The sequence below is a fragment of the Typopeltis vanoorti genome, chromosome 10 (assembly GCF_054136105.1).
Source record: "Typopeltis vanoorti isolate ZY-2024b chromosome 10, IOZ_Tvanoo_1.0, whole genome shotgun sequence".
NCBI classification, from domain to species: Eukaryota; Metazoa; Arthropoda; class Arachnida; order Uropygi; family Thelyphonidae; genus Typopeltis; species Typopeltis vanoorti.
Window position 1 is genome coordinate 28,559,906 of NC_143558.1, and position 11,898 is coordinate 28,571,803.

Below are 11,898 nucleotides of genomic sequence, written 5' to 3' on the forward strand. Positions count from 1 at the left end.
TGATAGTACTACATGAAAAATTTACATCACTACTAACTTCCTATCTACAATTTTCCTCCAAATCAGTCTGTTACTGGTCAAGACTCCAACATTATCAGATCTTATATTTCTAACGTCTAATGCATTTTTTACCCTATCAATCCACGTATATCTTGGTCTTCCTCTGGGTCATTTTCCTGCCAAAATGGCAGAGAACACTTGTTTTGCTAATCTTTCTTCGCCCATTCTGTTTAAGTGACTATACCACCTGAGATTAGCTCTGCTAACACATTCCTGGATGCCGATAATATCAAGTTCATTCCTAATATCCTCATTTTTAATATGATATTTCCATTGATGCCATCTGTTCGATCCCATAATCTTTCTCAGGACTCTCATATCTGCAGTCTCTAGTCATTGGTCAAGTGTTTTATGCACTCAGATCCATAAGTTAAAACTGGTTTGAACACTGTCTTGTATACAGCTAATTTAGTGTTCCGACTAATTTCTCTCTTATTCCATATGAATTTATTTAATTGACTTCCTACCATACCAGCTTTGTTGATTCTGTTGTCTATTTCCATATTTAATTTACCATCTTCACTAAAAACCGTGCCTAAGTAGCTGAAATGTTTTACTTGTTCCACAGGTTCTCCATTCACAACGCACCTGACATTTTCAGTGATTCTGCTTATTTTCATTGTCTTTGTCTTGTTATTGCTGACCTTCAGCAATAACAAGACAAAGCACATCAGAAAGACAATAACAAGCACATCAGAAAGATGTATCTTACATAAAAAAAAACTCCACATACTTTAGAACCATTATATAGAACCACGCACAATATCTGCAATCTCCTTTAAGTGCTGTATTCAATCAGAGCATTTTATACATTTGGGATGAAGGATGAAGTATTTAGATATGTAGACAATGATAAAACATCGCTATTCCTATTCCTTATGTCTGAAGTACATCTGAAAAGATAGCCAGAGTACTAATAAAATATAACCTTTGCACTACATTCAAACCATATGTTAAATTAGCAGTAAACTCCATCCCCTGGCATATTCTGGAGTACATGAAGTCCCATGTGACTGTGACTTGGTCTACTATGGGAAGACAGAATATCTGTTAACATCCACCTTGGAGAACATAAAAAATACAATCTCTACCATTATTATGAGGGGATGCCACTAGGTGGGAAGAAGAAGAGAGAACTTTGTTCGTCAAGATTGCTGTGAAAAGATGTTTAAACTTTAAAGTTGTGCATAGCAATAGTGATAATTTGTTATTTAAATATTATATGATAGGTTGTGTGTATCTTTGAGCATGACTAAAATGGCAGTGAGACGTAGATTGGCATAGATTTTTTTGAAATTGCTGAGATGCTGTGATTGCTTAGGGAGAGATCGAAAATATTTATGTTGAGAAGATTAATAGGAGAGATGAGAGAATTTGGATGCTCATGAAGTGTAGTATGCATGTGCATTATGAGATATCATAGAATGTGAACGGTAGTGAGCAAAAGATTGTGAATGTAGCTACAGGAGTGAATGGAGTTGATGGTATGGTTGAGTGCTTGATTAGTAAGACAGTGGGCAAAAGTGATGGTGAGTTAGCAATGTTGAGTGGTAAGGCAGCATGTGTAGATGGCAGCGAGTGGTAAAAGAGTGGGCATAGCTGGTGGCAGTGAGCTGTAAAACAGTTGACGAGCATAGTAGTGAAAATTTAATTAGCATAAATGGCAATGAGAAAGTAACTGAAGAGTTGAAAGCAGAGTTGGTAAAGATGAGTCAAGAGATTAAATGTATGAGGAATGAACGTAGGTAAATTACAGATTTGCATGGAAATCTGAGGAAGAATGAGATGAAAGATTTGAAAGTAGCAATATATGGGGATTCGATGATTAGAGATGTTGTGAGTGAAAGGGTGCACAAAGTTTGTTTTCTAGGTGGTAGAATGAGAAGGGTGATTGAAGCACTTCATAAGAGAAGTATGAGCAAAAGAGTTGGTAGTGGTAGTTGGCACAAACGATTTGACTAGTAACAAGGAGAATGTAAGGATGGATGACAGGAGACTGTTAAGGAGAGTGAAAGATAACAGTGCGGCAGGTAAGATGGTCAGCGTGTTGCCTAGGTGTGATAATGATGAATTAAGAAGGCAAGCAAAGATTATGAATTGTATGCTAGCAGAGTTGTGTAAGGAGAAAGGAGTTCATTTTGTGAATATGTTGGATCAATTTGAGGAGTGGATAGAGAGCTGGATTAAAGAGATGGACTACATTTAAATGGATTTGGTGTGAGTCAGTTGGAGAAACTGTTGCTGCAAGAGAAAATAATGATTGAAGTGAATGTAAGATTGAGGAAGCAAGAGTTGTTGTGGAAGAGTAGGGGAGTATGGTAGGCAAGTTTGTGAATGGGGAGGTGAGTGGCATGAGTGAAGAGAATGAGAGAGAAGTAATGCATATTGGACAGGGGAGACACTTCATTAGAAGTGTAGATGATGGTTTCAGGAATAGATGTGTGAGTGTACAGTATATGATTGATAATCAAGGATGCTGGGTGACATTTAGGTCTGGGGAGGGGTGTTATATCAGTGATGATAGAGAGGAATGGATGTGTGAAGATGTGGAGGGATCATATCCGAGAAATAGGATCAGCGGGACATGTTATGGAAACAAATGAGCTATTATATGTGTTTGCAAATGCTAGAAGTATTCAAAAACTAGTGGAATGAAAATGTAGCATTGATAGAGTTAATTCACCCAAAAATTGTTTGAATAAGTGAGACATGGTTGAATGAGGATGACATTCTGACATCATCACAGGAATCTGATATCATCACATTAATAGAGATGGAGGGATATGTAGTCTTTTGTGAAGAGAGACCAGGTAAAAAGATAGGAGGAGTGCTATTGATAATGGCAGAGGAGTTGTGCCCATCTAGGGTGGAGATGCATGGAGTGAATCAATATGGTGTAAAGTGGAGGTGAACAGGATGAAATGTATAGTAAGTATTGCTATAAGACCTGTTAATGTGGAAGGCAGTGTGAAGGAAATGTTTTGGCAAATTAGCCTGGCTAATAAGAAAAGGGTGATTATTATGGGCAATTTTACTTATGGCATATAGACTGATATGAAGAGACAGCATCAGTAAACAAAGGGAATGAATTTCGTGCAAACATTTTTGAGGAATAACTACCTTAAGCCATGGGACTTGATGATATTTATCACTACGTGTCTTGAAGGAAATGTTCCAGGGAACTAACAACAGCTTTAACTTACCTTTTTTAACATGATTCTTAGATTGGCCCAAATTCCAAAGGAGTGGAAAAAGGGCAAAATTGTTCTGTTTCTTAAAGGGGTGATAAAACTAAGGCATTGAATTATAGGCCATTCTTCTTGTCTGGAGTTAGTTGTGGTCAAGGTGTTGGCGAAGCTAGTGAGTACAAGGATTCAGAATGGTCTATATGAGCAGCAGAATTCTCTGTAATGGATAGCATGGGTTTGCTAAAGGAAGCTTGTGTTTTAGTTATCTGCTTGCTTGCTTATAACAAATTGTGACAAGGGGGGGGGGATGCATATACAGTAGTATATTTAAATTTTACAAAGGCTTTCAATAGATTGCCACATGACATGCTAGCAGTTAAATTGGAGCAGATCGCATTGGATTGGAGATTGACTGTCTGATAGGTATCAACAGATTGTGTATGGGAGGTGATATCCCAGAAGAGGAAAGTCACTAGTGGTGTACCCCAGGAATTTGTTTTGGGGCCATTGTTGTTTAATTTCTATGTAAATGACATTGGAAAAGGCTTAAATGGTGATATACAGTTGTTTGCAGATGATGCAAAGTTGGGGAGAGTTATGAGAAGTAGAGCAGATGTTGTAGATTTGCGAGAGGTCCTAAATAGACTGTTTGAATGGACGAGGGTGTGGGGATGTCAGTTTAATGTAGCAAAATATAAGGTTTTAAAATTGGGAAGCAAAAATGTGATGCAGAGTACAGGATTGGTAGGGAGATTTTAGAGGAGGTGGAGGAGATGAAAGATCTAGAGATGGTGGTGGATAGTCTTGAAGTTTTGTGGACATATTGTTAAAATTGAGGATAGCACAATGGATTATGGGAATGATAAGGAAAACACTGACATGTAGAAATAAGGATGTCATGCTTACACTTTCCAAAGCTTTGATCAGCCTATATATGGATTACTGTGCACAGATTTGTTTGCCTGGTTTTCAAAAGGATGATGAGGTTTGGAAAGGGTTTATAGATGATTCACTAATTTAGTTTCAGGTCTCTGGAATGTAGAGTATGAGGACAGATTGAGAGCATGCAAATTGCAGAGCTTAGTGGATAGAATGGAAGCAGGGGGTGCGACATGTTCAAGGCAGCTAAGTTGGGTAATTACCAGATTAATGTGGATGAGATTTATCATAGAATGTCTTGAGACATTGGGAGAACAAGAGGCCATCCCTGGAAGCTGTATAAAGGAAGGTGTGAGGAGTAGATTATTTGAATAGAGAGTGTTGGAATGCATTGCTAGAGTGTGGTGAGTGCAGAGACAATGAATGCATGCATATCAAGTACAATGAGGCTGTGTGAGAGTGGGGCCTCCCATGATGAGTCTCTTGACTCCATGGAGGTCTATTGATGATAATAATAATTATGACAAGTGTGGACTGGCAGACCACACTTTGGACCACACAGGATTAGGTGGAAGAAAACAAATTTCCTTTATAAGTCATTACATGCCACAAAGATTATTTTTAGAGTCAACCATGGCTGTGAAGCATTCTCTTAACCTGAACAAGTATGGTTGCATTAATTTTCCAAACATTTGTGAGATTTATCTTGAGATCAATTTCTACATAGTTATAATGCTTGAAATCCAGCGTGATATAACTAGTTAATACTTTATTTATTTATTTATTTTTAATAATTTAGTTGGTTTGGTATTATAATACTAGCCGCTGTAGCTAAGTCGTTATAGACAAAACCCTTTGGTCGAAAAGACTTCGGTTCAATTCCTGTCAGTGAAGTGAGGAGCCTTTATCTAGTCTCTTTCAACAAAAGGTGAGTTAGCCAGTCTCATACGGAGGTAGAGGATTTTTTCACCTGGAAACTCAAGTTTTTCATACCTCAAAACAGGCAAACTGGCCCCGTGAACACATGCATCTACAGACATAGGACACACCGGGAGGCATAGGGCTAACCACCTTATCCTCGAGGTGGTCGTGGCTGCAAGAATAAAAAAACCTCAACCCCATAAATAAAGGTAGAAGAGGAGGATTAAGAAAGAAAAGGTGTTGTAATACTGTTAAAATAAGTGATGAATAATGTTTGATACCTAAACTTGTCTGTTAGGTTTTTCATCCTGTATACAAGCAAACCAGCAATACAATTTAATAACATAATCCATACATACATAGCTAGCCTTATCTACACAACTGAGTAGCTGTTGTCAGTTGTCTCTAATATTGTGTGATTTGCTGGGAAATTCATACTTAAAATTTTTTAAATTTCATCATTCATATTCAAATAACTCATACTTAAAAGTATTTATTAAAATACTGTTATGTTTTCAGTTTGGCAATGCAAAATTATATAAGTAAAGCAGATATTAGATCCAGCATTATTTCAAAACCAAATGTAGAAACTATGAAAGTTTCATAGAAATAAGCTGACCAGAGAGCTTACAGGAATATACTCACCAGCATTCAAGAGTTGTCTTAGTTCGGACCACTTAGAAAACATAGGTGCTGCCCGAGTGTCTATATATTCGCTTTCTATTAGTCCATATATAATTTTGCATCACCGAACTGAAGCCTTTTGACTCTTTATTTTAGTAAATACTTTTAAGCACCAACCGAGAATTTGCTTACAAAAAATACACCTCTCTGACATTTCAAGTTCCTTAGTACTGAACGAGAGTTTTTAGTCTCTTAAGGTTTCTGCCTGGTCTCTGAGAAGAACCAACCAGTTCTAAACAGCTGGCAAGCCAGTGAAACCTTATCAAAATGGACTAATAGGAAGCGAATATATAGACGCTTGGGCAGCACCTATGTTTTCTAAGTGGTTCACGCTAAGGCAACTTGGGAATGCCAGTGAGTGTAGTAAGCTCTCTGGTCAACTTATTTCTACAAAACTTTTATAGTTTCTACATTCATCTTTGAAATAATGCTGGATCTAATATCCACTTTACTTATATAATCATACTTAAAAGTTTTTAAAATTTTGACAGTTTTACAGTTTAAGTATGCAATTTAAGCAAAATAAATAGTAATAAATGTATCATAATGTTTTTGATTTTTATTAACAAAGGTAACAGCAGTAAATTAGTTACTTGTAACTATGGGAAAGTTGTAGTAATGAATAATGAGAAGAAATAATCTCTGAAGAGTATTTGTATATGAATTTGATATATACATATTGTACTGAAATATTTTGTTAATATGTTGTTTTGCAGTCATGTATTTGGAGAATTGAGTCCATCATGTGCAGTAGTTGGAGGAGTGTTGGCACAAGAAGTTATTAAGGTTAGTCTTTAAAGGACTCACAAATCAGAATTTGTGTTGTTCATAATGAAATTATATTCTTATTTAATGTATTGTTTTTTTTTATAGAATTTATGATTCAAACAAAGTTGATTTTCAAATTTCACCAAATTACTGGTTAAGTTTTTAGTTTAAAGATTCTCTATCTGCATAATTGTAGATTGTAATGTTTAATAAACAAAACTACATGAATTATCTTAGACAAATCTGTTCTTTAGGTTGAAAGGATTTTTAAAATGTAATATTAGCAGTCACTCTTATTATAGCAGAATTGTAGGGACAGATGAATACTGTCTGACCACAGCTGCAAGACCTTAGTCTGGCAACTTGCCAAGAAGAGTCAATTCTTGCCGAAGAGGAGAAAGAAATAAAGGATGTACGAATTGGTCACCAGCGCACAAAATCACATGCTTTATATGTAAAATTTTCCAACTGTTATATAAGCAAAATAGTTACCACTTTAAAAACTACAATGTTCATAAAAGAAAAGTTAATTTTCTGACATGTAATAATAAACAACTCATCCCACAAGACTGATCGATTACCCTATTATCGGAGTGGATTCTCCTTCTTCTGACATACGTAGAAGTATCGAAGGGTCTCGTATCTGTGGGCATACAGTAGTTTATTACAGTTGAGTTTACTATACTAAATTTTCTTTAAAATAGAATTGCAAATATGGGATTTTGTCTGTGACCTTTTTGGTATCTTTTGTATGAGTAAGTGCACCCTAGTTATACTGAATGGTGAATTGACTATATGGACTGATTGTGATTATGAGACTCAAATATAATTCAAAGTAATAAAAAGAATGATCAAAAGTTTGAAATGTAGTGTTTTAGATGATCTGAGGTGACCACTGGGAATGGTCACCTTAGTATTAAATATTTCAGAAAGAATACCCTATTGTTGAATAGGTATTCTTTGAGACCTATTGTTGAATAAATCTCAAACGAGCTTACTTTAAAAGCTATTCTACAGCTCAGATTTGATGGTATTGTGTTTTTGTTTGCTGGCATTTCATTGACTGACTCATGGCATATGTTACCCCAGAACTTTCTTTCTGATATTGTTACCATCCTCAATATTTTCTAGATGTTCTAGACAACTCTCTTCCCCCCCCCATAGCCAATTATCTAAACATCTAGATGTGTTGTTTTCAACTATACAACCTGCCATCACTTTGGATCTACTATATTGATGTTTTCACCATTTGACCTTATGGAGAATTCATTTGATTTTCTTCCTGCAATGGATTGAACAAGGATGGGTTGCCAGTTTGGGATTTAGCTGACCAAATTGTATTCTGTATTGGCTTGAACCAAAAACAGCATGATGGTACAACATGATGAAATGTTATGTCATGCTGGGGCATCACTAGGGTGAATAGTGAAAAGTCAACTACTGGAACAAACTCAACATAACAGAATTCAAGATAGGCACCATCAACATATGAAACATCAATGAAGATAAAGTGGAACCAGCAGAGTTAGAGGAAGCACACATTAATGTTATTGGTCTTACTAAGGCAAAGAAGACAAAAACAGGTGTGATTTCTTTAAACAGCATGTACAAGATATATACCATCACACAATAATGATCAGGGATAGGATGGAATAGCTATAGTATGAGTGGAGGCTGAAAAGTTCTGATAAACACCTAGAACAAAAATCATATTAAAGCAACTGATATAACTACAAGAAAGAACATATCTTAAAACCCTTTATCCCCCATGTTTCATCGGATAGTGGATTTGGAGCAAGCAGTGGCAGCATTTTCATTGAATTTGTGTGTGCTGCCATTGATATGCAGCTTCACAGTCTTTGGAGACATGCATGAAGGCAAAAGGGAGACATTTTGAACAACACTGAGTGCTGCTATATGCATGTTATACATATGATTTGTATGTGCTGAAAACTAAATGTTTTACTGATAGATTAAAGGTTTATGTGCTGTTCAAGTTGTAACAACATTTATGGTTGGACTAGGTATTTGGTTCTTGACAGCATAATAGGCATTAGTACTGTTATGTATGGCGAAGGTCTTATTGTTAAGTATTTGAATTTTAGAATCCTAAAATATACAGTTTTGATTTGTTTTGAATAATAATAATTGCCGACCTGGTTGGCCAAGTGGTTAGCATATCCGCTCTCCAGCCAAAAAGTTGCGGGTTCTAATCTCACTGTGGCCATAGATTAGAACTGATTGTCTGTGGAAATACTAGTGGTGGACAGTAGATGGCAGTCGTGTAGATAATGATGATGGTATTTGAGGCTCATAGTTGGTGGATTGAGTGGTGGAGATGGAGAGTTGTAGAGTAGGTGCCCTTCCTCGATGAGTCTTTGGACTCCTTGGAAGTGTCACATGATGAAAATACTAGTGGTGGACAGTAGATGGCAGTCGTGTAGATGATGATGATGATGGCATTTGAGGCTCATAGTTTGTGGATTGAGTGGTGGAGATGGAGAGTTGTAGAGTAGGTGCCCTTCCTCAATGAGTCTTTGGACTCCTTGGAGGTGTCACATAAATAATAATAATAAATTATAGGGGGGGGGTTGATAAAGTTAGATGTTGCAGAGGGGATTCTTCACCTATATTGAATTGAATCCAAATAAAAATCGTATTAAACTTGGGTTTATGATGAAAAAAAGTAGCACAAATATCATCTGAGTCAAAGAAAAGCTTTAGTATTGTAATAAAAGCCAGAGGTTCCTTGATGATGATACCCGACAATGATATACTATAACACCTTATGGTTTTTTTTTACCAAGAAAGCCTGCTCATAATGAATTTTTTTTTTTAAAGAAGGGACCATAGTAAGTAGAATGTGTGTAAAAAGTGTGTTAAACATTTAAGAAAGATCATTCATTGAAAGAGACTGACATTGTGGATATCAAGTGGCTGACTGTGTTGCAGCATTAGTGGTTATTGTACAAGAGGGGGGGGGGTCTGAAAAGTTCTGATAAACATCTAGAGCAAAAATGATATTAAAACAACTGATATAAACACAAGAAAGAACATACAAGGATATAAGAACATAAGTTACCTTCACAACTCTGCTATTAGTATATTTTTTCTTGTGGTTATATCAGTTGCTTTAACATCATTTTTGTTCTAGGTGTTTATCAGAACTTTCCAGACCCTCTGTTGTATATGGTAACATGTTTTGAACAAATGCTCAACAGTTCTTCTTCATTAGAAAAGTTCAAGACCGCTATGACAGGTACTGTGTGAGAAGTAAAATATAATCATCTAACTGCTAGAAAAAGTGAGTGCACCAAAGAGAATGTGACCATGTCACTATGATTAAGGATTAATTTATGTTTTATGGAAGGGAAGAAAGCAGTATATAGACCTTTATATGCTCTCATATTTATACTTGTATAACTATGAGTTAATAATTACTGAACCAGAGCTTTTAAGGACTCACTCTTGCTTTTGTTTAGCAATTCTTAAACCATTATAATATACAAACTGGAACATTTCAAATTGTTAACTTTTAAAAATACTTCTTTACTTACATAATATAAAAACCTATATGTATATTTATTTAATAAGGGTTGTCATGAAATTAAATTGACAATTTTTTTTTCTTCATAGGTTGTTACAGAAAGGGAAATGCCAATTAAAAATTTTTTCCTTTTTGATGGGGAAGAAGGAAGTGGAATTGTTGAAAATATTGGAAAATAGCAATGGCATTTATACTTTGATATTTGTCATGACTTTTATGCAAAATTTTTACACAAAAAAACTGTACTGAAAATGTGTGATTTTTATAGATCTTCATGAAGAAAGAAAATTTCACTTTGTATATTTTACCTCATATTTTGTATGAAAGAGTTGTACATGTGCTGTCCATTGATCATTTTTATGGACTTCTGAAAATCATTAATAAATCTGCAAGTTTTCTGGTAGTCTATTTTTTTAATAACTTATAATGTCATAATTTATATAGAAATAACAAATGCATAATTTTAGTCAAAAACTACTCTTATGAGAAATCATTTAAAATAGGACTAATTGTAAGTATAAGTACTAATTTTAATACTAAATTTACTCTCTACATCTTTCACAATCCTGAATTTTATATCGCACATCTCTTCCTTTTTTTTTTTTTTTTTGATGCCTTGTATATAGTTAGTAATGATGTTCCTGTTGTAGTATGTGAGGAACACTTTTCAACTAAAAGCGAGTCAACCATTGCACTTAGTGGTGATGTCCTTTGCTTGGTAAAACGGAAATTCATAAGTTTAAGTAAGTTAATCATTCTCCAGAGGTGTGAATTTCCAAATTGGTCAAAGAACACAATGCATTCAACAGATAGAATATATGAGCTTTGTGGCTTCAATTTCTTTTCCAACCAGTACCTTTCCTTTTTTTCTTTATTAAATTAATGTTTACTTACTGATGCATTAAATGAACAGTAAGTAAACATTAATTACATACAAACTGTAAAAAGAAAATGAAAAAGCTGAATTTGAATGTTTTATTTTTATTTTTTATACTGATCCTATAAGCAAGCAGTAGAAGGACCTATAACACAACTGGTGAGGTTTGAGAAAGAAGTTTATTGACATTTTTTTTGAAGAGTTAGACATTGTAGCAGTTTGGGAATACTTCATTAAGAGGCTGTTCCAGAGGACAGAGGTAGATGGAATAAAAGAGGAGAAGTTCAGTTTGTTTGCAGTTGTACTAAAGAACTCATTGGAGCAGTGACAATAGAAGTGTCTGTAGAAAAGACCCAGAGCTGAAACGGTGTGTCTGTAAGAAAGAGGTTGAAGCAAGTCTCTGAGCAGGATCATCGATGAGCCAAATTTCTTTCCTCTGGACATTGAGGATTTTTATTTAAGGTGGGGGGTAGGTGCACCACTGCAAACATGAATATTAACTGGTTACTTCTTGTAACTGGGTGAGTGAAAAAAAATCATCTTGAGTGACAAAGAATATGTAGCTTTTTTCAGAGACTGAAGAAGGTATTAATATGGTGTTTATGCCAGTAGAGGCTGAAGGTTAATTCAGGGAGAGAGATTTGATACTGTCTGGTAATTTGTGCATTACTGAGGGTAAGGGAAGATGAATCGAGATCCCTTTTGCAAGAGAATAGACAACAATGCATTTTGGTAGCATTGAGGATGGTATGGGGGCACTGGTTACAAATGATCTTGAAGATATCAGAAGACTTCATGGGTTGTCAAATGAGCAAGATGAATGGAGGATTAGTAGCGATTGAGAGTTTTTCTTTTTCTTTTATGTAAGGAAAAAGATGATAGTCTTGAGGCATTCGTGGTAAAGCTTGAAGACAGGGAGCCATCCACTGCGACATGCAGTGATTGACCAGAAAGCTGGCTACCCAGTTACAATG

General features: G+C 35.5%; 1 protein-coding gene across 1 annotated transcript in view; it reads left to right on the forward strand.

Moving 5' to 3' along the window:
* Aos1 (SUMO1 activating enzyme subunit 1) overlaps positions 1-10,450 on the forward strand; it is an 81,011-nt gene extending 70,561 nt beyond the window's left edge. Inside the window, exons 8-9 of the mRNA XM_090399376.1 lie at positions 6,449-6,518; positions 10,137-10,450. Coding sequence (XP_090255502.1) covers positions 6,449-6,518; positions 10,137-10,226 — 160 coding nt within the window. The 3' untranslated portion in view covers positions 10,227-10,450. The remainder of the gene's footprint in view (positions 1-6,448; positions 6,519-10,136) is intronic.
* The last annotated feature ends 1,448 nt before the right edge of the window (positions 10,451-11,898 follow it).